Below are 26,175 nucleotides of genomic sequence, written 5' to 3' on the forward strand. Positions count from 1 at the left end.
TTTCTATAAACTATAACCAGGGCATATAGCCTCACGTTGATGGTTAAAAATATCTCTTCTTTACCTTTTTTGCCTTCTAAGAGCAAGCAATTGTTTTTTAATGGAAAGAACACAGACTTTGATGACCAGTTCAAATCCTTGCTTTACCTCTTGAAAAACTTGTAACATGGAAACATAGCTTAACCTTCCTGAGTTAAGTTGGTCCAGATAATAAAAGCAATGGCAGCATGACATCGACACTAATGCCTGATGTTTGTTACTTGCTTAACATGTGCCATGTTCTATTGTAGTTGCTTTACATATATTAGTATACCACTTAATTTTCATAAGAACTTTACATAGCAGGCATCGTCATTTCCATCTAGGTAGGAATCCAAAGACCAGAGAGTTAAATGTACTAGATCCCAGGTTGCCTAGCTAATAGATGGTGGAACTAGCAGTCAGACCCAAGATGGTTTGGGCCAATACATTTGACCTCTCTACGATACTTCAGCCTTGTGAAATAGGAATGATACTATTAACAATATCCACCTTGTGTGATCACTATGAAGGTTAGAAATGATGTATGTGGAACTTCTACCACAAAAGCTGTTCCACAAGAGGCCCTAAAGAAATGGTGATCATTGTTGTTTTAAAATCTCTGTAAGTGAAACTGATATACCAAGACCAATAAAAATGAGAATGTCTAAAGGAAAAAGGTAGAAGGCATACTCCCTTCATTTTGTTTGTTGGTTTGTGTGTGCTGGCTTGGTTTTCTTCTTCTCTGATAAGCAGAGAGTTTTATTTAGAACTCATCATACTGTTTTTTCCCTGATGACTGCAGAAAGGATAGTTGGGAACATTGAATGGAACAGCTAATACAGCATAGTGGTACTTCTCAAACTACAAAAAATATTAAATCTGTAAAATGAGAACAGTTTTTACTTTTGTCGGTTCAAGGCTTAGTGCTATCTAGAGAGCTTTGTTAAACTCGAGTTTCTACATGTATTATTTGTGTTAAATCTAGCATTGTAAGAGAAAAGATAATTGTGCTCACTTTGAATATTAAATATACTGTGGTGTTAGTTTTCCATGAAGCTTTTACTCAAAAAATAATTTGGTAAAAGAAATGTGGCCTATGAGCTTTGAGCAAACGTCCCTATTTCCAATCTGGCAACAAAAATTTCACACTTCTTTAGTTACTCTTGTGGGAAGAATCAGACTGGCTGCAATCACCTTGATTAAGCCACCTTATTGGAGAAAAATTTAAGTGTGGATTTTTGATTCCCATTAGATTTTCCTCATATTTCATTGTTGGGGGTCACTTAAATACATTGCACTAGAGTTTGGGATTTTTATTTTATTTTAGATTGGACTGATTTTCTGGTGTTTGTCATTAAAAATAACTCCAACTCTTGGAAGAGATCTAGGATTATTTTATTTTATTAATCAAATAAAGTTATTTTATTTAATAATTATGTTATTAAGCTTTCTGTATACCTAGGATGATAATAATGAAAACAGAAGGAATGTGAGCTTTTCTTATTCTTACAGAATTTAATGTCATTATTAAAACCTTATTGAAACCCATATTTTGTAGACTTTTGATTGAAAATCGGCAGAATAGTTGACTGAGTAAAAAGAATGAAGCAACTTGCTGATCATCCAGGTTATTAAAGATTAAAATATTAAAGAATAAATGGAAGGATGAACATTATGATCACAGTGTTTTCATAAATATCATCTTATAATTTTAAAACAAAGTACCTATCAAATGGTGAAAAATAAAGAGTAATGTTGCTTTAACCATTCCATTATTGAATTTTCTTATGTTTAGAATGTTTGTTGAGGGTTGAACTAAATAAATTTGTTGATTCCTTCTACTTTTAATAAGTATAGTTCTATGTGACATTTATTTATATAAATAAAAATATAGAGTGCTTACCTTAACAAATAATTTTTGAGATGAGGTAACAAAGATAGAGTATATAAATGGAAAGGTAGTAACATTGTACCTGATCTATAATTACTACGTAAAGAAAATTTACAAAATATACAGAAATTGCCTTAAAAAAAACTATAAACAGTGATCCATTTCCTGTTAACAAAGACTTTCATCTTAACTAGTCATCAATTGGCTACAACAGCAGAAAAATGGGAATTGCATGGTGTAATATATCCTAAAAACTTTTTAACCCTGTAGATATTCTTTTCCATGCAAACAATATTTATGAATTTGGGGTAAGTGATCTTATCCTTAGATATTTGAGCTTGATCATAATTTATAATCAAAGTAGCCTTCTTGTAAATAACCAAAGTTAACCAAAGATTTTTCCTTACTTTTCAAAAGAAATGTCAAGTAATTCTGCCCAAATTGGAAAAAAAAAAAAGGTAAACCTTGTAAAATGTCCTCAAATGATGTGGACATAATAATATACATGTTTAAGGATAATGTAATAGAACATGTAATTAAAATTAAACTGTATTTTAGAAGACTTGATTTCAATTGTTTTAAAACATGAGGTGATTTAATAATATGGGTTGGAGATTATTTTTAGTTTTATAGTAAATATAGACTGATTTCTGAAATGTGGGAATAATGTATAGCACATTTAGCTTGTATTAATACTGACTGGCCAAATAGCTCTCAGGCTAATAGACTGTAGATATATTATAGTTGTATTATGCTCATTCTGTTAATTTTCAATTTCCCCTTTTCCTAGAAGGTGAATTTTCTTTCATCTTTTTAACTTACTCTCAAAATCTTCTCTAAATATATTTAACAGTATTTCCTAAACTGTTAGTTATATAGTTCTCAAGAAAATTCTGAGTTTTGGTTGACAGAACTTAGGTGATTGCTTTGTTTTTTAGATTCCTGGCCTAAGTTTTATTCTTAGTTTCTTAAGAATACTCAAAAAATTGGTTTTTTTTTTTCCACCTTATTGTAAGCCCTGTAGATATAGAAGCAAACACTGTTTATACATATAAAATGTGCTGAAAATTACAAAATAAAGTCCTATGAAATATAGGGCTTATATCCGTCAATGACTTAAGAAAAATCCTTATTTTCTAAAGTGTGAATGGGCTTCTCTGGTTTGTTTTTGTTTTGTTTAAGCTCCAGGACCTCCCAATTTTCAAGGGCACCGTGGGGCTTATGTAGCATTTATTTGATGTATGGATGTGTATGCATATTTTCCCACATCTGTCTCCGTGGACCTGTCCTTTGTGCAATCCTAAGCTTCATATTAAGGTTTAGTTTATGATTCATGGTGTTCTCAGGGCAATTATATAATTTTTCTTAGGGTGTTTATTTGATATGCATTGTAAAAAAAGAAAATGGGAGTTATTTTTTGGTAACCCTGCACTTGCCTTTTTATTGGTGCATTTCTTTTGCTTTTACTGTGACCTGTGAATATCACTGTAGGCTCACTGCCAATTTTGTGAGCCGCTGCCTGCTTCAAAATGGAGGCAGGAAAGTATCCATTTTCATCAAGAGGATGACAGTGTTTCAGTCTTTCTGACCATCTGGAGAGAGGAACTTTGAGAGCAAAAGAAAATGGGGATTAAAAAAAAATTATATTTAGCAGAAAAGGCAAGGGTGAAAACCAATTAAAGTTAAACTGTACCTTATGAATTTATGCTTTTCCACTCTGCTGTCCTGTTTAAAGGAAACATAAACAAGAAGATACACAGGCTATTTTTATAAAGAACTGGTTCCCCAAGTCTCACGAGTATTAGCAAACGAATGTAAGTTAAGTAGGTTTTTGGCACACTTTTTAAGTTTATTGTACACACAAATACAATAAGCACTAAAAAGGAGGGCTCCCTCCTCCCCTTCCTGTGCACACACTGATTGTTGGTGGTCTTATATAGATCCTGGCTTTTCATGGCCTCGTTTGTGCATCCCTGCAAAAAGCTGACACTATGGGAATTTAATATTCCAAGATATATTTATCACTTTTTGTGGTTTGGATAGTTCATTCATGTGTTCTTTCTCTCTCTCTCTTTCTCTCCTCTCTCTGTAAAAGTGATATTTTTAATTGAAAGGTAGAATTTTTACTCTACCTTTTGGGAGAGGCTTGGTGCATGTCTTTCTGTTTTTACCTTCCACGTGCTCATGGGCCCATCCGTGTTTAAGAAAAGAAAAAAGAATACTTTGCCTCACAGGACTACCCTGTGGGTATCATACAGTGTATTTACAACTAGACATGGTTTGCAATACTCTTGTCTATGGCTGGAAAATATCAGACCTGGTTATATCCTATTCACACAAACGTACTGAGAATTTTTTTTTATTTAATTTTGCTGTATTTTAAAAGGGCCTATATTTATAGGGTTTGATCAGATTTAGACTGGTTAGGGTAGAAATTTAGCATTTTGTATCTGCTTCTTATAAAGTAATGGACCTTGAGATGCTTTGGTCAGCGCAGAAGGCAAAATTCAATTGGTTCTTTTTCCTCAGGTCTACGCTCCATCAGCAAGCACTGCCGACTACAATAGGGACTCGCCAGGCTACCCTTCCTCGAAACCAGCAACCAGCACTTTCCCTAGCTCCTTCTTCATGCAAGGTAAGACGCTTCTTCTTCTAAGGAAAAAAATCCATTGGACAACGTCTTGCTGGGCCATTTAATGTCATATATGGGGCAAAAGGTGTAGAATAGTAGTAGATAAGTATACAATTTTGGAAGTCATGTACTTCTTAGGAATTGAATTCCCTAAAGATGAATTAATTAATTGAAACTATACTAAGACTTTTTAAAAAAAATTAAACCCCTTTGAGCAATAACGAGTTAAGACTAGATTGATCCACTTCACTTAGAAGTGACGCTGCTGGTGGCCTTCAGCGCGTGACCGCCCATTTCAGCGTCTTCACCATCCCCAAGAAGAATGAGTGTATGTTAAGAAGTGTTTCAGCCCAGTGTATGTTTTGAGCATCATAGATTTAGCCAACAGGGAGCAAGTTGTCTTTATGTATAACCTTATATAAAATTTTCAGTCTCTTACTGATTTGTAGGTAAGAACAAGGTGTTAAGATGAAGTGACCCATCTAAAGACTGGAATATTACTTGGTAAAAGCTCTATCCCAGCATGCTAACTACTTTAGGGTAAAAAGATCCAGTTTTGGGGGAGACAAATATAGAACATTCCAGCTTTGTAGTAAGTAAAGCATATTTGTTTTTTAATTGTCCAGTGTGTTTAATTAAGTATAGATGGATATGTTCCCCTCCCCCCACCACAGTTTCTAATCTTGCCATTGGTAACATAACCCCTTTCTGCTTTTTGAAAAAGACCAAGATGTTTGCAGTGACAGCAGCTACTTAATGAACCATTTGGAGGATGCCCCTAAGGGCTCCATCCCTGATACGCCTGTGGCACTTAATTTCAAATGTGATGATCTTCTTGCCAAGTTAATACCATGAATTTAGATGTGGAATTTAGCAAGAACTCCTGTGCGCAGAACTTTCACTGTTTTTTGCCTGACTGTGAAAACCTTATTTGTGTATGCCCTGGCAACATGCCATGGGATTTCCTTCTTTATGCCACTCCTGGAAGGGCCATGTCACAGGAAGAGGAGCTCACTTGGGGCAGAGAGTACCAGGGGAGCAGCCTGGTGTCTCGCTTAGATTGTAGTGGATCCTCTCAAAGTCATTCTGATTAGAGGAGATTTGTCTTCTCTCCCTTCAGCATGTTAGCTCTTTCAGATTGTTAGTTCACATGTGAAATTCCATGGAAAAATCTATAAAATTGAATCAGATGGGTCCCTCAGGAATAGAGAGTATTTGTTGCACACAATAATGGAGCTCATGTTCACAGGGATCCTTTATCTTTGTGACCCGTCCTAGGTGTAACTCTCAAAGGGACGCAGCAGGCTGTGTCACTTGGGTGCCTTCTGTGCCACAATAAAAGGCATATCACCTTCAACCATAAACAGTAGCTACCTTGGCATTGACTTCCCCGCCCTTTTTTTGTGAGCAGTGAGAGAAATTGTCCTACAGGTGCTTACAGAGGTTGTCAACCTCAAAGATGCATCACTCAAAAGAGATTTTGATTGAGAAAATCAACAGGATACATTTCTTCTTTCTTCCTGGGAAAGTGGCTTTCTTGAATTTTGCACGTTGCAGGAGAGGCCAGGTAGATTAAAACAGTAGGCTGCTTTCCCTAGCAGACCACACAAAATATGGGGAACAAATTTGTTTTTCTGCATATGAATACCCAAAAAGCAAAAAAAAAAAAAAAAATTGAGTTGACATTTATGATGAGCACAATTAATTTGCACACGTCTAATTCTATTCTTTCAAAACAACATTATGCCAAGATCATGGGATGTGATAAATATTAATTTACTGTGAAAAGCATAATTTATGTAAAATATGTATTTTTATACGTCTGCATCGAGTAGAGGGTTCTGTGTTAACAATCCTAAATGTATTGCCACCCAGTGTATCACGTTGTCAGAATGTTTCAGGAGACTCTTGTTCAATGATACATATTCTCAATCTATTTGTCACATGTGCCATCTATTTAAGATGTTAGTGATCTTGAACTTCATCTTTGAATTTAAAGGTGACATTTTAAATTCTATAATCTAAGAACTAAAGCTAAAGTATATAAATAATAACTTTTTAAAAAATCCTGTGTTTTCACATTGTGACCACAGAAACAATTACATCATTGATCCTGTCTCATGTGAGCTTTCTTCAGTAGAGGAGTACATGTTGCCCTGAGAATTCAGGACTGGGAAGAATATGCAATTAAGGTGAAAGATATTCAGAGACTGTCTGGGGCATATTTTAAACTCAATACTGTGGCCTCTTATTTTTAACTTAAATTTCCATCTTCTAGTTAAAACTCTGAAGTTTTCAGAATTGCACACATGATTTTGTTTGCATAGTTCTTAAAGAAAGAAATCTATAGACTATTCTGCCTGTTATGAAACTCTAACTTCTGGATTTAAAAACCCAGTGAAAAAGAACTTCATGAAATACAGTGTCAAATTTCACTTTCCCATCACCTAAATTTTCAAAAGGCCTTTATTAAATAAATGTTATGGTGAAGATAATCTTATTTTCAAGAAAGCAATACCTGCTATACATTTAACACTTAGCTGATGGTCTGGTATATATCCAGTATTCAATAATTTTTATTAAACTATTGAAAGAAGGGAAAAATGAATGAATTCAACAATAATATAGATTGTCTTTTCCCCTAGGCTTGAGAAAACAAAACCAAACAATAGCAATCTCTAATAATAACCTCTAGGCTAGTAGGCCCAGGGAATGAAAAAAATCTATAGGAATGTTTTTAATATGGTGTTAACAAAAGGTTGACATCATATGAAAAGATAACTTCATATAAGTTCCATATAATTTTAAACCTCTTTTTAACTCATAAATAATTTTATAAAATCCAGAGGCTCTCAAAATTATCTGTAGCGTAGTATCTATCCACTTTATGATATGTATATACTTCTTGAATTATTGAAGGTTGAAGATAGCTATATTCCTATATGCCAAAAAATAAAATAACCTAAGAATTATATATTTGAGACTCCTCTTCCATAATACCATAATTTTAATTCTAATTCCAATTTTCTATCTATTCCATATTTTATAAAAATGAAATCTAACACTTTAAATATGAGATGTTACTAATTTCTTTATATGTTTTCAAAACTTGTAAACTTGCCAACTCTGTAATGACTTAAGTATTTTATTTTCACCTCAAAATTTAGGAACAATTTAACTTTTTAGTTGGTTTTCATAGAAAAGAAAAAGGTCAGAAGACTTATTAAGAAATGTTTTCTTTCGCAGGAATTGCCATGCTGACTTGACATAATTCTATGTAGAAATATGCTCTGCTGTTTTTTTTTCCCAATTGAATTTTTACTAAGAATACTTTAACTTTGTTAAATGTTTATATTTGTTTGACAACATAGTGCCACTTGGGAAGAAATAATGATGACTGTCTTCTGATGTAATCAGCTAACCAACACAAAGATGAATACACAACAGGCAGTCATTTTCAAGTATATGAAAAACCCCTATTCTATAAGGCAAGGCTGAATGCCTCAGAAAAGTCATGGTTTTCTTTGTCCTTTACAGATGGCCATCACAGCAGTGACCCTTGGAGTTCCTCCAGTGGGATGAATCAGCCTGGCTACGGAGGAATGTTGGGCAATTCTTCTCATATTCCACAGTCTAGCAGCTACTGCAGCCTGCATCCACACGAACGTTTGGTAAGACGGACTTGCATGGTGATGGGAATAGCACAGCTAGTTTATGAAATCTCGTCCTGTCTTTGCATGTGTGTACACCAGGATTCTGCAAATAAATGCAAGAATGGCACACACCCATTATTCTTACAACTGTATTGTTTCTTTGATCAGAGACATAACAGGATCAAATCACCTTTGTAAACCCTTCCAGATCCTCTTTGTCATTGTTCATTTGTTTATTGTGTTTTGCTCTGTGCTTTCTTTATCACAGTGTCAGCTTCCTTTGCTACATAAATACACACTGTATTTAAGTTGCAGAATTTCAGCTAGAGCCGTTCCTGGTCATTTTGTTGCTGTCTGAAGGACTGCAGAGGGCAGAGTGGTAGGAGGTTATATGCATCACACGTGGACATTTCCATTTCCCTTTGACCTGTGTGACACACCCGAAGGAAAGAGTTATATTTTCTATGTACTCCCATCAGTAAGAGCAACCATGGAGTTTCCACACAAATCAGATTCCCAATTTTTCGTATTTTAACTCTGATTCATACCCCAATCTGCCACTGATATTCTGTTTTGCCTCACTCCTTGTGAAAACTGCTGGGTGCTAGAATGTTACATGTTTCACTACTAAAAATTTCCACTCTGTTCATCACCTACACTCATCTGTCCTAGTATGTCTCTTTGTTCTGAAAGAAGCAACTCATCTGACTTTTTTCTAAGCCTCAAATTCTACCACAGCCCAGAATCCCCTTATGAATTTAAGTCTGTCATTAAATGGAGAAAAGAGTCTAGATCATGAGTTAGGTCTGAGATGCAGGTAAGGTGAGACTTGAGTCCCTTATGTAATAATATAGCTTAACAGATGTGTGAACCTCAAATCCTACACATACAAAGTGGTTATAGCAAATCCAGTGACCCTGAGTGGTACTTATATCCCTACACCTTGCAATTTGCTGCTTTATCTTCTTTGTCAGCATTTATGTTTCTTTCTCTGTTCCAAAGAAGGAAATAATTCTGGTTTTTTGTGGAGTTCCCACTCTTTTGCTCAGCCACTACAGATATAGACATACATATATGTCATATATCCTACTCTGAAAACCAGAAAAATTCCAGAAGTTAAGATTTCTGACATCTTGAAAATACCTATTTAGTTGGTCCTAGTAATGGAGATACTTTGTGGTCAATTAGCCTGTACATTCCTAAGAGACCAACAGTAGAGATGGAATTGGTCTTTTTATATCATCTCCCAAGTTCTAATGTATGAATCCCAAATATCTCAAATTTCAGCACATTTTCAGTAAACTACTTACTTTCAAATTTCCTCTTTTCCCACCTCCTACTTGAAGATACTAGAGTGAAAGTTTAGAGAATTATCAACTATTATCATTTTCTTTTAGTTAACATTTTTATTTCTTCACCATCATTTTCCATTTCTCTAGGAACACATAATCAAAATTACATGTGTCCTAAGAGGAAGGGAGGTTTTAATTACAAATAAAAATACTTGGCACTGTAGTAACATATTAGAATTTCAGTTGTCTATTGGATGTTCGTTTTTCTCTTTTTATTTTTATGTTTATTTTTTGTTTGATTTTTTTTTCTTTCCTCCTATATTTCTGTCTTTCTTTTCTTACTATGCTCTAGAATTTTGAGTTAGCTGATTGGATTTTATCCCAATCAAGTCCACTGCGTGGAAAGTATCTTTAAAATGTGCTTTGATGCACAAAAAGTATAATTTCAAAATGGAAAATATCTACATTCCTTTTAGAAAAAGATTTGCTGAAGGAAAACAATATTACCAACCAAGGAGAAAGATCATTTTGAAGAGATAACCCAACAGACTAGATCAGAAGTTGTATTTGTACGCAGGATTTTTAGTCTTCATATGATCAGTTAGCAAATTTTAGAGTAGGATTTTTGTTTTAAAGGGGAAATGAATAAGCTCCTTCTTATGATGTATATTACTGAATTTTCCCGCTGACGGTAAAACTATGGAATTATTAGATCTAGTTACCATTGTAATTTCAGTATTTAACCATCTGAAAATCTTTCACAGAAGTGACTTTTAAGAATCTGACACTGATTGGGAATAGTTTGAACATACAGTAGCAGTTGGTGTCCTTTCACTTGAAAATAATGATAGTGCCTGACAATTTTAGTTCATAGCATCTGGCTAGTCCCATACTGAACAAAGGGATAGTTTGAAAAAGAAGAGCTTTCCCCGTTTTATTTTGGGCATCATTTGGCCAAGTTAATATTATCTTTAAAGGTAAAACATTTTAGAAACATCACTGCCTTCATCACTTTATACCCTGTTATAATAAAATGCATAATTATAAAGCTTAAGATCCACATATTTCAGGAGTGACTGTCAGCTCACCAATTTTAAGTCTTTAAATCCCCTTTGCAGTGTCAGTGTCTACAATAGAATCCCACAGCTAATCACTACTATGTTACACACACGCACAAAATCACTCAGATGAACGGAGTTTGGGGTTAAGCTTTGGAATCGGTTGTTGTAGAAGATTTAAGTTCAGAATGAGTTGGCAGAGGTCTTTTCAAAAATAGGATAGAGTCCTCACTGTCTGGCATGATTTAGGCATGATCGAGTGAAGTAGTCTTAGGAGTCTGGAATTTTAGTATAAAGAAAGTTCTATTGTCTTTTCTTTTTCATAACATAAACTTTTACTCTAGTAATTCTCAACTGGGGAGGGGGGGTTTCGCCCTTCAGTGAACATTTGCCGATGTCTGGAGGCATTTTTGTTGTCACAACTAAGGGGTAGAAGCTACTGGAATCCAGTGTTTAGAGGCCAGGGTTGCTGGTAAGCGGACTGTTGTGTACAGGAGAGCCTGCATGGCAAAGAATTATCTGGCACAAAAGATAATAGTGCCAAGGTTGTGAAATTCTGCCTTAGCCCAAAGCACTATTTTTTTCTTATGTTGGTAGTCCGTGCTACCAATTAATACATTTTTCTAATCTTTAAATTATCAACCCATAGGTCAAATAAAAACAACACCTATAGAAATATTTCCAACACTTACTTTGTAAATAGACCCTAAATACACTACCATTGATTATCATAATTAAAAATAAACAAATACTGGGCATGTAAAGCCATAACACTTTGTCACACTCTTGTCACCCTTGTCCCTTTGTAGCAAGCAGGACAGACAGTAATAACTGCAGTGAGAGACTAAGAGGACCTCTTATGGTTGATCCCTAAATCCTCTAAAAGAGACATTATTCCCATAACACTAATATTCTCTGTGGCGTATTTATTGTATCTCTAAGTGACAGTAGTTTTCAAGATACTTTTCATTGTAAAATAATCTAGTTATAAATCTCATTAATTTCTTTCAGCATCTAATTTTCTGTGAGTCTCTAAAAATAACCAATTTACGTGGATTGTATTGGTTTCCCCACTAAAATCTATGGGGATTAATTTTTCTTTTTATTCTGTGAACTCCGTATTAACCCTTTGTCAAATCCTGAATTACTATCCATTTTGCATAAAGTTAAGAGAGTCCAAAAATTCTCATTATGCGATTATCGTTTCTCTCTCATTTCCTGATGATTATAATTTAAATATTTTTTTTTACAATTCTTTTTCTTTTCTTTTCTTTTCTTTTTTTTTTTTTTTTTTGCGAATTTTGGACCAATATGGAGTTTGTCTGTTCTTCAAAACCAAGCATGGAATAGGACTGTGTAGAAGTGAAGTCAAACTATGTCTTTTTTTTCCCCTTATTTTTCTTTTTCCACATTCTGTTTCTATTTCTCCACTGTATTATAGTGTTTAGCTCTAGAGAGAAATAGCTCTGTCCCTGCTCTCCTAAGTGTGGTGTTCCGTGACTTATCCAGTCTTTCAGATTGGTCTTGCCATGTAATCGGTGCACCCCATTATTCTCCAGAGGAAATTCCATGGACTACTTGGGATATTCTTTAAGTGGCAAGTATAGACATGAGTTTAACAGGTGGTGTAAGGAATTTTTTTGATCAAGGAAAGAGGTTCGTGAAATTAAAAAAATTGAAAGGCAGTCTCAGGACCTTGGAAAAGTTTAAGGGCATCATCTCAACTTTTTCAGTAGAATTTTTTTAAGTTGGTCTGTTTTTGGCATACAGAGGTAATATGTTCCAGGACATCCGCCTGTCATTGACAGACTTAGCTGTGAGATATAGATTCATTTCCTAGACTATTTAGGTGTCTTTCAAGTAAGTCTTAGTTCAGTCCACTATTTATTAAACTCTGATAACTAGTTGTTCATTGAGCATATAGTGTAATTATATGTTTAGGATTCAGCCACAAGTTGTGGGATACAGAGCTATGAACTCTATTCTCCCCTCTTAAAGAGTTTACAACATAGGTAGAAATGCACTTGAAAGAGCAAAAAATGAAAGGCAGCATATAATTAAGTGTTAAATGGCACAGTGCAAAATGTAAGTGCATCGGGACCCAGAGAGAAAAGATCGTGGAAGAGTTGGAAGTGGTAAGGGAATCTTCAAGGAAGAGGTAGAACTCAAGATGGGCTCAGAAAATGAATAGGACAACACCCAAGAGACTGAGGTTTCACTCCTTGTGAGCAAATGCTTGGGCTTTGAGTACCCATTACTATCAGTATCATAGTCAGTCTTTAATTTTAAATTAAACAATTTTAATAGTATCTCCAGTAATGATACAATAAAGATCTGTATCCCAGTAATATGTTACAGATGAAGGAAAAGTATATTTTAGTTTAATATTTTTCTTTTACATAACTGTAACACATTCAAATGCCTGTGAGAACAACTTTTGAAGCTCCTTTTTATCTTGTAAAGGAAAATAGCTCAGTGTGTCTTTGCAAATGACTGTGTCCCTGTTAGTGACCTGCTTATTCCCAAGGAGATGAGTAGATAGCGACTAATTTGCCACCTTAAAAGCACTGAGATATGCCCCAAGAAATGGAGCTTATTTGGACAACTGATATAATAATGGAACTCAAAGGTAAGTCTTAAACCAAATAATTTCATAGCTGTATGGTGGACTGCTAATGGAGAGAACATGTAAGGAAAGAACTTAAATCAAAATAAGTCATTCTCAGTTCATCGTGGTCTAATTTAATTCAGTGTAGTCATTGATTTAAGGTTTTACGTAGCCTTGATGTGTTAGAGAGATACTCAGTCATTAGTGCTTTTTAAAGTTATTATTTACCATTTTGTTCTTATTTCTGGGGTTCAGAAAGGTAAACCAGTTTGGCGGGAAGAAGGTTTGAGACTGGATAGTCTCGGCCATTTAGTGTCCAGGAGGTCAGGATGAAGTGTACTGTAAACCCTGTGGTTTATAAGGTTTTATTCATTATACAGTGGATTCTTTTCCACTTGATCAATAAGTCATACCAAAAAAATAAAATGAATAACAGTAGGAATGGTCTTCTATGTTGCTAAAATCTCCAAAAGGATTTTAAACAGTGATTTGTAGATTTAGAGATTGTGACCATTTCGGTGTCCTATGTTGTCATTATCCTCCCCCATGTTTGATGCAAACTCAAACAAACTGTGTATCTACGTATTTTATTATTTGTAAAATGGAAGCTGTCAGATCTAAGCAAGATATGTTCTTGGCTAGTTTGAAATTCTAAGAGCTGTGTCCATTGCAAAATGGAGAGTTCTGAAAGCAGTATTTGAAAACTAACTCACTACATACCTTATGATTGAATATGGCCTCCTTTTTCTGCTTCTTGCTGTAGAGCTATCCATCACACTCCTCAGCAGACATCAATTCCAGTCTTCCTCCGATGTCCACTTTCCATCGTAGTGGTACAAACCATTACAGCACCTCTTCCTGTACGCCTCCTGCCAACGGGACAGACAGTATAATGGGTGAGTCACGGAAATGCCGATTCTGACGCCAACAGTCAGGGTCAGGCTTTAGTAATGAAGGACCTCTTTTCGCCCTCAAAACCGGACAGCAATTGACAGTAAATAATCATCATGTAATTATGTGAACAAACAAATGAACCATAGAAAAATAATCACTGACTTCACCATAATCACTTTTTTTGGTCACCAAAAAACTGAAATTTGGCTACTTTGTCCATTGGGAGTCATTAGATTAAACAAGGGTTTAAATAGACCAAAACTACCTTGCTCCTCACACTCAAAAGACAATGAACAAAGTGAACTTTTCCTAAGGTGAGCCATTGAAGACTAGTGAGGTGGGAGTATAGTAATGTTTAATAGTAGTTACTGACCACTTCTCAAATTCCAGTCATTGTTCTGAGCTCTTAACCATGACGTGCCCCTGTCTTCCAAAAACTAGTTTATGCAAAATTCTCAGGGGACTATTAATAACTAGGTGAGTTTGACCTTCTAGAGAATGTGGCACCGTGAAGCCCCTCAGAGCAGAGGAAGTATTTGCTCACTTAGAAGAGAAGAAATGCCTGGGCACGATGGGCCAGAAGTTTGCTGCTGTTTTCCCAAGGAAATTTACTAGTGAGTTAAGGCCTAAGAATAATGCTGCTGCCATACACTGGAACTGTCATCCTCTGGTTTTTGTGATGTCCATTGTGGTACTCTCTCTCCCTAGGACACATGATTGCCCCGCCAGCACTCTCCCCTTGAGGAAAGGGCTAGGCAGGATGTAAAGCTGCCCCAGGAGGAAAGAGTCCGGGTGGGTGGGGAGGCAGCTACCCTCTTTTGAATCAGCCTTGGCAACCTTGGCATTCAGATGAGCAACATGGCGTAATGCACCAGGGCCTCATTCTGGCCTCAGCCTTCACTGGGTACCACTTCCTCTGGTTCTGGTTCAAACCCATGTTTGGTTGGCCTGAGCATCTCTCCGAGAGGGCCAGTGGGGAGAACACTCGGGGTGTCTTTGAGAGAAGATCGTGTGTCAGAATAATGCTACTGTTGATTCCTCTTCACTCTCTGCAGTGTTTTTTTTCTCCTTAGAGAGCCTATAGGACTTCGGGAGGTGGTGTGAATCACTTATGTGGGAACATTTTTGATGAAGGAGAAGAGATGTGTTTTGAAATGTTGCAGATGTAATTTCTGCCTTGATAATACCCTCCCTGCTTATTCAATAATATATTTCACACTTGAGATGAGCCATCTCACAGCCCCTCCGCTGTCATGTCTCACTAAGAAGCAAACTGAGGAAAGAGTTTCCATTTTTGTAACTTTTGTGCACTGAGCTTCTACGAATGTGTTGCATCAGTTTGACCTTGGAGAGCTATGGACAGAGGTCACATGGGGAAGTTTGGTTCGCTATCAATGCAGTTTTGGCCGATTTGAAAAACAAGAAGAAAGAAAGCAGTGCAGAACTGAAAGAGTGAGAAAAGCATATTTCACTTCAGTGTGGTTTGGCAAATGGAAAGCCCCTTTCTGCTGTCATGAGGTCTGGTTAGAAAGGAGGATGACCGGTCATTCATCCTCTTACATGGCAGATTTCCTGTCTACTTGTGGTTTGAGTAATTTTCTTTTTTTAGGAAGGTATGAAGGTGGAGCAAAACTTTGAGTTGAGGAAAACATACTTAGCCTCTGTTTGAAAAAAAAGTTTTGTCGATTGATTTGCAAAACAGTCTTCCTGGGAGAGAGGCACTGTGAGTTGGAAGGAAGGAGGTATCAGGATATGGAGTAACCATAATTCGTGAGCTGTGGGCAGCATAGCCACGAGTCTCAGTGGGAACTAGGTTTGCTTGGTTCAAGTGGGTCGTGTTGCGGATGAACAGGAGGAATCTACTCGTTTGTTCTGGGCAGAGTGGAGCATGCTAAGGGCTCAGCCACACGCTAAGGGTGGACTAACTTTTTATAGACCACAGGGCCCTGTGGAAGGGTCTAGACAATAATAAAGAAGCTGTACTTTAAAAACAGAAAAGTATAAGATTTTTGGAACCCAGAAAAAGGCTTTTTAAGAAATCTATTACATCAATTATTTATTTCACAATAATGGGTGTACTTGTCAAAATCCACTAGGAGAATGTGAAAAAGCTTCATAATCTTTCAGGAAGTAAGTAGACATGACAATTCAGCTTTTGGAGGGAGCAGACCTTTATTGATTTGCATAAAATATAGATATTACTTTAAGGGAGAACATTCTAGAATGCTCTCCTTTAAAAGAATATGTCCTTCAGTCGCTTAAGTGAAAATGCAGAGGAAAAGTTTAAGCATGGTAATAATAAGCTTTAGTATTGCATGGTGTCCGAGTAGCTCATGCTTCTTCGCACTTTAATTCTCTTAGGCTTCGGTTTGGTTTTCCCGAGTGTGGTAGAAGTCCGCAAAGGCAGCGTGTCTGTTTAACAAGAAGAGAAGCTTTCTCTTCTGATGTTACTGATACTTCCCTAACAAACAGTATGGATTAATAGGATACATCTGTAGACTTTAGAAAATATTTGGCATATACTCAGTCATTCTGAAATGCAGGAAATAAAGAAATATTACGTTGCCTGTATCTCAAAGAACAAACAGAGCTAATTAAATAATTGGTAAATAGGGAACACATAGCCTGACACATGTTTGAGATTACACACGATTCTGTAGAAAATGACTGTAAGCAATACTAATGCCGTAAGAATGGGATTCGAGCACTAACACATGGACATCACATTCTCCGAGTTTCCTTGGTGAAAAGTTGCAGGGCAGTGCAGTCTTTTCATACATGGCGTTGATATCTTAGGAAGCTGCTTTTTTCAGTTCAGAAGACCGATGCCTGTGTCTCAGGATCACATTATAATGTCTTCCTGGTGGTCAACAGTTGTCCTCAACTAACACTAGGACAGCACACTGCCTGTGGGGTGACACATAAGCTCTAGCGCTCTCAGAAGGTGACCTCTCTGTGAACACACTCCCCTTCTTCTTCTTCTGTCCTCTGCATCTCACAGACGGAACATGCTCAGTAAGGTTTGTTACTTTGGCTTGGAGGAGTGACCATTTCTTGTTTTGTTTTCTTTTGCCCTGTAATATGCAATATCATTTTTTGAGAGGCCCTTAGGATGGATAAAGCTTACTCAGATTACATTAATGAGGGATTTAAAAAAAAAAAAAATAATACATTCATCCATGGATTTTCAAGAGAATTGTAGAGTAAATATTTTGTTCATGGCATCTAGTCCACAACTTTCCTCTCAAGCCTTGCCAACAGACTCTGGGGATTACTTTAGACATTTCTGGATTGGGAGGGTCTCTTAAGCACTCTAGAAGTATATGGATGTCATGTGTGGGAGACAGCACGGACTCACAGCCATTCAGCTGGTGGAGCAGCCAGTGAAGGAGAGAAGCTGTTGGGGGCTTTGGGAGTTAGCAACATCAGTGCCCTTCTAGTGGACTCCTAAAACTCTTTCATTGCTGCTGGGTATATCTCAAAAGCAGTACACTTCCATACCTCTGCATCTGAGCATGCAGACAGAGGAGGAAGTGTCGTAAGTTATTAGACACCAGCTATCAAGAATACAAATGACTATAAGATAGTAGCCACATACATTTTGCTGTCCCGTATTTCCTTCCTACTTGCATTGATGTCCAGTAATTCTTCCTGGTCAGAAGACCCCCTACGATAGCACAGTCCACTGAGACTACTCAAGGATGACCGTGCCTCAGCCTCCCCACTGGGCGATACCATCCGTATACATCACAGGATGTGACCGCCTGTGGTTTGGGGCTACACCTCCTCCCTTCCTCTCAGAGGGAATTGGGCATATAACTAGCATAATGGTTATAATAACTATTATTGTTTTGTTAGTCTTTAACTGGCCTGCTTTCTAATACGTGGTATTTCCCATGTTTTTAAACCTCAAACCAAACAGTGTTGAAGGAACAGACTAGGGAGATTGATTTAATACACCATATGCTAAAGATTACCGTGGAATATCTATCTGGTTCATGAATTAATCTGGTTTACAACTTTCACTTCTAATGACATGTTTGTATGACATGATGCATTTTAGTATGTGGCTTTTCTAGTAGAAACATTATGTCCTTTTCCCCTTGAGGACTTGGTTTCACAGTAATTTTATTATTAGAGTAGTCACATAATATTCACTTTGTATTTCACAAGAATCTGGAGCCTTCAAATGCAGTTGGTTGACCAGCAGGCAGAGAGCGAAAGAGCAATCTGAATGTTATCCAGCAGTGTCAGGGCATCCTAGTTACAAAGACCACCAATGGAGAACAGTAAACTAGTTTGATTTAAGTCTTCTCATCCATTTCCTGCACGTGGTCAGGAAGCCTGACTCTCCCCCGAATGCGTAGGAATCCCTCCTGGTAAAAATTAGTGCGTAGTAGCATATATTGAAGTTTTCATTCTAAGATGGTTATAATAGGAGCACTGGAAGTGTTCCCTTTTTTGTCATCTTCATAGACAAACTCATGGCATTGCTACGCTGCTTCTAATCGTTTAATAACTTGAGGGTCACTCAGACACAGCTCAGAAGAACCCACTTTTAAAGCACGGTGTGCTTCTCCCAGGCAATGGCTCCTCTGATGCCTTCATGGTATGTTCTTGGCCTTGGGTTACGGGTGTGTGGTAAAGAGGAAACATGTTTTCCAAATTCTGCTTTTCAGTCGTTGATTCCCAGGCACCATTCATCCCAGTGTTAAGGGTGTGTTCTAATGGGAATTGCTACCTCCCCTAAGCTGAGACTAAGACAGAAGGTGGTCCAACATGTAGCCCAAGATATTCTCCTCTGACCTTTGCTTTATTTAAAAAAATAAAACAAACAGACCAAAAAAAAAAAACAGAGAGAGAGAAATGAAGCTCTTTTTCTGCTTCATCTTGCCAGCAACAACACCTGTGTTCAAGCCCTCTGAACAATACTTGGGGGGCAGGCAGTGAATCCTCCTACAAAATTCCAGTTCCTCTTAATAATCGCTCATCTTCCATTCATATTTATGTTACAACTCTACTTAAAGATGGATTATTTTTTTTCTCCTAGGCAAGAGAAATTGATTAGAGCCAAAATAACATAAGAAATCAATATAGACTTTATCAAGCAAAGGTCGTAGTTTTCATCTTTATTTCTGTCCCGTGGACATTTGATCATTCTAATAATATGAGTTGACAAAAACTTGGGCCTCCAATAGTAATCAAGTCCTGCTATGTGAAAGCTGAAAAAGTAGATTTGATGTGTTTTGCTCAACAGGACCCACTTCTCGATGCAAAAAAAAAAAAAAAAAGCCATTTGAGCATTACAAATATATTTACTCTCTGACTGTGCCCTTTGATATATCAGTCACACAAATGAAAAGAGAAATCTTTAAGAGAAGAACTCGTGTAGCTTAACATGTTGAGGGAATCTTGAAAATGTGTCTTCTCCAGTGTTTCCTGGAACAGAACAAAAGGCATTCCAAGTGAAAGAGCGAACTAGCCCCAATGAACCGCTTTGAAATTTAAGCCCTTGGGTTAGGCTCCCCAGCTGTTGCAAGGTAAATGGCTTCAAGTTAAAAAATAGTCTGTTCTTATCAGTGGTTTTGTGAGTAGCCTTTGTAGTTTCCTGAAATATTTTCATGACAAGATGAGGTAAGGAGTTGATTTATTTCCTGAGTTGTCTTATCTCCCTGTGTAAAATAGAAACTGATAGAAAGTTAGAAAGGTATAGTACTAAAGAAATTAGAATTATCATATTTTGTCTCTTCTCTAAAATATGATTTATGCTATATGCAGTTAGTCTTCAAGTGTTCCTAAAATATTCTTACTGGTTTTCTATAATTTGTTTCATGAAAATATTTTTTCAATTTATTATCTTCATTTTTAAAGTGTTTCAAAGGAAGAATTAATCTTTTGAAAGGTATTACTGTAGCAAATTTTATCTGTAATTGAAACAATATCTTGTTCTTTTTTGGTTTAGGTTCTTAGATAATGTGATTTTTTTTTTCCCCCAGTGTGGCTCTGAATTTTTATTTTATGAAGATCTATATTCAAATCAAGCAGATATCACAAATTATTTTGACTGATAAATTTAATTTTTAGATATATAATAATGAAAAGAAATACAGCTTCTAGAAAAAAGATAAGTGCTCCCAGATACCATGGTAGTACATACAGAAAAAAATGTTAGTACTGTCTGTATTTTCTCATCCCTGTTATTTTCTCTTTAAAAAATTGTTTTTAGTTTTTAAAGAACTCCTTAATGCAGAAATTCTTCTCATTTTTATACTAGGTATAATTTGTTAATCTTTTGTCTTATCTTAAATACTTTTAATACTCTTGATATCTAAGATGCTTCCACTAACCCAATTGTATGATGTCAGTCACTTCAAAAAAATTTGCTTGTATAGTACATAGAATCTGAAGTATTAATAACCCATGTATTTTTAATATCATAAGTTCATGATGTGAGAAAGAAGTTTGTTTTGTCACAAGGTAATTGTGTTCTTTTTATCATATACCAGTTTTCTTTCAGTATTTGAGTAATAAATAAATATGGGTGTGGGTTTTCTGAAACAAATAAAACATATATCAAAAGATTATCTAGCTGATATGTCTATGTCAGTATGTGAAAATAACAAGCATAATCTAACTATGCTAAGCAGAGGTCAGCAAAATGAAATTATGACCTGGAGAAACAGAGAATTTGACCACGGGAGATCTGATTCTTCCACTGTATTTTACAGGTCTGGAAAGTGATGATAACACATCTGCTAGAAAGAAGGCTCTCTTGGTCCAAGGGCAGGAAAATTCTTAAAATTATGTGTGTGCAATAAAGTTTTGCTGGGATTCATCAGTTCATTTAAGATTTCCTTTTTTTATTTCACAAAACAGTGAAAAACATCTTCCCCTGGAACTTCAATAGGTTTTATTTAAATACTGTGTCTACTTGCTAATGTTGAGGACTTAATATAAATGCAACATACCCTAAATTCTAAGCATTCTATTAGTTCTAAGGACCTCAGAAGAACACCAACTATCCCACTTTACCACTTATTTACAAAGGCAAGATACCTTCAAAAGATATGTGTTTTATAGAGCTGGCTTTGATTTATGTACTGGAATATATGTCTTTTATTAACAGTACTCTTTGTTCATCTACTTTGTAGATAAAAATAACTAGTGTTCAAGATGGTAGAGATAAACTTCATGAATATATAGACTTATTTTATCTCTGGAATTTGAGACCATATTGACTTTTAGTAGCATAACAGTTCAAATTCTTTTAGTGTGATCACAGATTGAACTATGTGCAGAATATATGTTATTTAAAACATTAAAGATATTTTCTGAATGGAGGCTGGGAAGGGTAGCTGGAGGGGGGTGGGTGGATAAGTGGGAATGATTAATGGGTACAAAAGTATAGTTACATAGTTAAGATAGAAGGAACAGTATTTGATAGCACAGCAAAGTCACTATACTCAACAATAAGTTAGGGTATGCTTTAAAATAACTCAAAGAATGGAATCGGAATATTCCTAACACAAAGAAATGATAAATGCTTGAGATTATAGATACCCCAATTTCCCTGATTTGAGTATTAAAGCATTGTATGCCTGTATCAAAACATCACGTATACTTTATAAATATATACAACTATTATGTACCCATAATAAATAAAAATAAAAAATGTAATTAAAAAATATTTTCTCTCCCAGTTATAACAGCCAGACCTGTTGTAAATTTTTTTGGTTTCATTTCATTGACTGCAGATCTCTGAGAGTAACACCCTATTTTGCTCTGTATCCAATTTTTGTTTATTTGAAAACAGGTGTAAATTATTCATGAGGATATTTCAATTTACTATAAACATATAAAGAAAAGCTGAACTTTGAGGACCCCAGAGACCCGGAAGTACTACATACTTAGCAGTGACCATCAGATACTCGCTTGTTCCCATACTCCACTCACGACTCCTAAGCAGCAAGGGGGAAAGTAATAGCAACGAAACCACTTTATCTTTAAACCAGGGTGTCAGGTTTATATTTTATCTGTAAAAAAAGGTAACATGAATATATTTGACATCTACCTCAGCAAACAAATTAATGCTAATTAAAGATTAATGTGTTGTAATTAGCATTAAAAATGCAATTAAATTGTGAGTAAATGGACCAGGAATAGAAAATTGTTAGATGTCTCACTGCCTGGTTTTCATATTTTGCCTTTTGTTTTTGCAGCAAACAGAGGAAGCGGGGCAGCAGGCAGCTCCCAGACTGGAGATGCTCTGGGGAAAGCACTTGCTTCGGTGAGGAAATATTGACTTTGGACTCCATCTGTACCATTGTAGAAGGGTGAACTTTAATCAGAAGTGGACATTTGGAGTTTTAGAAAATGAATGGCAAATAGCTTGGATTTTTGGAAAGCGCTGGCTTTCTTGCATAATGATCATTGGAAAATTGGAAGAGAAAGCTCCGAAGCTTCCAGTGTGTGGATAGTGTCTTTTATCTTGTCTTCTCACGGTGATGCTAAGCTGCACTCTGTCATGGATGAGGGGATATTCTCCTGGCCTTTAGGTTTACAGATTTTCTGTCTTGATTTCTTATTTTTCTCTAAAGTAGTATGGGTGCTCATTGGCCACCTAAGTCTGACTCTGCAAGGGACAGTTCTCAAACACGTTGGAAAAGGCATTTGGGGGAAAAAATATTGACAATAGCTAAGATACATGAATGTCACCTAGTTGGCACCTGGGGCACTCAGCTTCTCTGCTTTGCCCACCCACTGCCGGGAAGCTAGAATTGAACATTTCTTTCATGTTGCCTAGTGGAAAAATGACATACTTTATTTGTCTGAAGGAGTATATCTGGTATTTTCTTCAGAAGCTAAACATAGTCATTTACACATTTAGGTGGAGATTTGTTTTCCTAAGATTTTGTCTCTTTACTTGGTTTTTCCTTACTATTGGGAGCATAAGAAAAAAGTTCAGCCTGTATTAACATTGTGCTCTGAGTACAAGTTTTTATTTAATCTGGGCCTTCTCTTGCCATGGAATCAAATGCCTTAATCATAGTAAAGGAGTTGGAAAACAAAAATAATGCTATTTGCACTCTGACTTTGTGGAAGAGGAGAGGGAAGTTCAGGGTAGCTCCGTGGCTTGCCCTGAGCCACACAGCCAGCTATTGGTAGGAAAAGGGTTAGAATTGAAGTCTGCTAACTCCAGCCCCATTCTTTTCCCACCATCCCATACCAAGCAGTAGCTCTTCTTTTGAAAAATTGTTAAATTTTCCATTTCAGAATGTTGATAATATAGTTGACTGTTAAATGTATTTTTTGTAACTTGTAAATTTTGGATGAATTGCATTGACAACTTTGTAGTTTAGAAATTGTTCATTGTTTATTCTGAATGAATGAGAGTTTTTTTTCCCTCCCCACTGTTTTAAGATCTATTCTCCAGATCACACTAACAACAGCTTTTCATCAAACCCTTCAACTCCTGTCGGCTCTCCTCCCTCTCTCTCAGGTAGTGTATTTTAAATGTCATTTCATCATAGTAACAGTTTATAAGAATGATTTCCCTCTTATACTTCCTGCACTGATAGGTGAAAACTCACTCCCCCAAAATCCCAGAACATAACATTCCTAAATAGACAAATAGAAAGGGGTGGGAGACATAGTTTACCCTATAGCAGCACAGTCGTTTACATTCAAACCTTTTCTTAAAAATTAAATGGTCTTTTTAAAATACACAGGCACATGGAAAACATATTTCTGAGTCTTTTCTTAGCTCTGCAGAAGACACTCAACAGCAGAAAAACAGATTCCAATAAAACATCTCAGATGAATCAACTCAGTTAATATAGTCATGAATATGAATGCAGACTGTGTGGTCACCAAATATAGACTATTTAAATGGATCATTTCCTGTAGAAATTTTGGATTTTCTGAATTCCCTCTTTAAAGTACATCCCACTGGAATGTTTAGGGAAAACTATAGTTTTGTAAGTAAATTGTGAAATAATTATGTGGAGTAAAGGGGATGTTTTACTCTACAACATAACAAATCAGCATGACCTATGGCTTCAAATTAAATAATTATGAGTTGTAGAACTATGTCAGTAAATCATTTAACTTTTCAGAGGTCCATTTAAGAGACTCATTTCCCTTCCAGTATAAATGCTTCCATTGGCCTGCCGCATTTCTCTGCTCTATGGAAGGAGGACAGGTGGCTTCTTAAAAAAAAAAACAAAAAAAAAAAAACCCCAAAAAACCTAAATAACATCTGTACCTGATGGAAAGCTAATCTTACAGTAATTTATACCTGAGTCACCTACCTAAATGTTGCCTCCTCAACCTCTGATATTCCTTGCGTGCAGCACTCACATGGCCCAGTATAAAACAGGGTTCCTTAGTAGAGAATGGGAGGTTTCAGATTGCTGCAAAACTTCCAGAAGCGATGGCCACGGCTTAGGTGGGATTTAATAGCAGCCTCTTCCAAGCCTCCATGATACGGGAGGATCACAGAACAGAGAGAGGAGTTGGCTAGATCCTGAAGTCCATATCCAGAGAGACCACGTTGAAACTGGGAAGAAATCGAGATGATTCCCAGAGGATAATGAATCATTCCCCAGGATGGAAATGGAAAGTCAAATTCAGTATCATACTCTCCTGGTTCTTTACCAGATTCTTAGGCTCTGAAAAATGATCTCAAGTGTCAATGTCCCCCTTTGAGACAACAAGAGATAGTGAGTCTGAGCAGGTGGAACTCCAAGTTTCCCATTTCAAACAAAACAGCTCTAATTACATCTGTGTTCTAATTTGAAAAAAAAAAAAAAAGTTCTGTGGTCTAATAAAGTTTGAGAACAACTAATGTAGTCTAATGCCTGGATTTTAAAGATGAGTGTCCTGAGGCCCAAAAAGGGTGCATGATCTGCTGAAGTTACAGCAGTAGTAATAGCAGAGCTTAGATGAGAATCTGCTAGTCCACTCCCAGATTAATGGTAGGAGGGGAAAGTTAAGATGCACAGTCGTTCAGGAAGACATCACAAGCACCCTTAACCTGAGCAGCATGCTCTAGGTCGAAGGCACGGAAACAAGGCTAGAGATACATACCACTTTGTGGGTCCTGGTAATGCATCATGGAAGACCACATGTTAGGAAGAAAGAACTTTTATGAAGATGCAAATATGGGGACAGATTGCTATTTTCACACCGACGGCTCTGTCCAAATTCTGTCAAGAAAAGTAATTGAACAAAATATTCTATTTTTATTTAGCATAAAAATACACATGCATGCCCAGAAAAGACAGGAAGAATGGATTTTAAAAGTGCTAACAGTGTCGGGGCATGAGACTTCAGTGAGATCATCGCTATTATTTGTTCCTTTTTTGAATTATGTATTTTCTGAGTTTTCTACACTAAATGTGTATTATTTTAAATTTAAAAGCAGTTTTTATTTTGTAGGTTAGCCATGCAATATGTATTCTCACAGGAATCTTTTTTTACCTTCAAGTTTAGTGAATCATAAAAAAAAAATTATTTTCTTCAGAAGAAACTTCTTAGTTGTTACTGTTATATTGAGTTTCTAAATTTCTGGCTTAGTGGATAGCTGCTAACTAATCTTATTTTCTTAAAAAGTTTTTGAAGGCTTATCTTTTCTTAAAGACGATTTTTAAAACAAGCCGCAAAGCTGTTTTCCATTGGTGAGAGGAATTTTGGTTTAACATAAACTGGCCTTGCATAAAGGTCCAACAAAACCCCTCCTTTGTACTCTTAAAAGTACTTTGACTGAGTAATGGTAGGGTAAGAACTCTTCTTGCTAAAATTCAGAGTCAGTTAAATGTTCCCTTTTAGGAGGCAGCCTGAGGGAATCGTGAGTCTGTGTAAACTCTACATATTTTGCATTGAAAATATTTCCCTTGCCCCAGAAGTCTTGTATGGGAAGTTTACACGCATTTACCTTACTGTTTAAATGAAAAGCAGCATTGCTATTTGTAAAAGGACTGTTTAGAATATTGATAAGTTTATTTTTAAGTTTCAGTAGATCTAATTGTAATTCCCATTTTAATACCAGCAGGCACAGCTGTTTGGTCTAGAAATGGAGGACAGGCCTCATCGTCTCCTAATTATGAAGGACCTTTACACTCTTTG

General features: G+C 36.2%; 1 protein-coding gene across 1 annotated transcript in view; it reads left to right on the forward strand.

Moving 5' to 3' along the window:
* The window catches only part of TCF4 (transcription factor 4), a 338,084-nt gene that overhangs the window by 283,692 nt on the left and 28,217 nt on the right, over positions 1 to 26,175 (forward strand). The window contains exons 8-13 of the mRNA XM_069467971.1: positions 4,442 to 4,547; positions 8,082 to 8,215; positions 13,919 to 14,051; positions 22,269 to 22,336; positions 23,470 to 23,548; positions 26,099 to 26,175. Of these exons, the coding sequence (XP_069324072.1) occupies positions 4,442 to 4,547; positions 8,082 to 8,215; positions 13,919 to 14,051; positions 22,269 to 22,336; positions 23,470 to 23,548; positions 26,099 to 26,175 (597 nt within the window). The remainder of the gene's footprint in view (positions 1 to 4,441; positions 4,548 to 8,081; positions 8,216 to 13,918; positions 14,052 to 22,268; positions 22,337 to 23,469; positions 23,549 to 26,098) is intronic.

Source organism: Eulemur rufifrons, chromosome 5 (assembly GCF_041146395.1).
Source record: "Eulemur rufifrons isolate Redbay chromosome 5, OSU_ERuf_1, whole genome shotgun sequence".
NCBI classification, from domain to species: domain Eukaryota; kingdom Metazoa; phylum Chordata; class Mammalia; order Primates; family Lemuridae; genus Eulemur; species Eulemur rufifrons.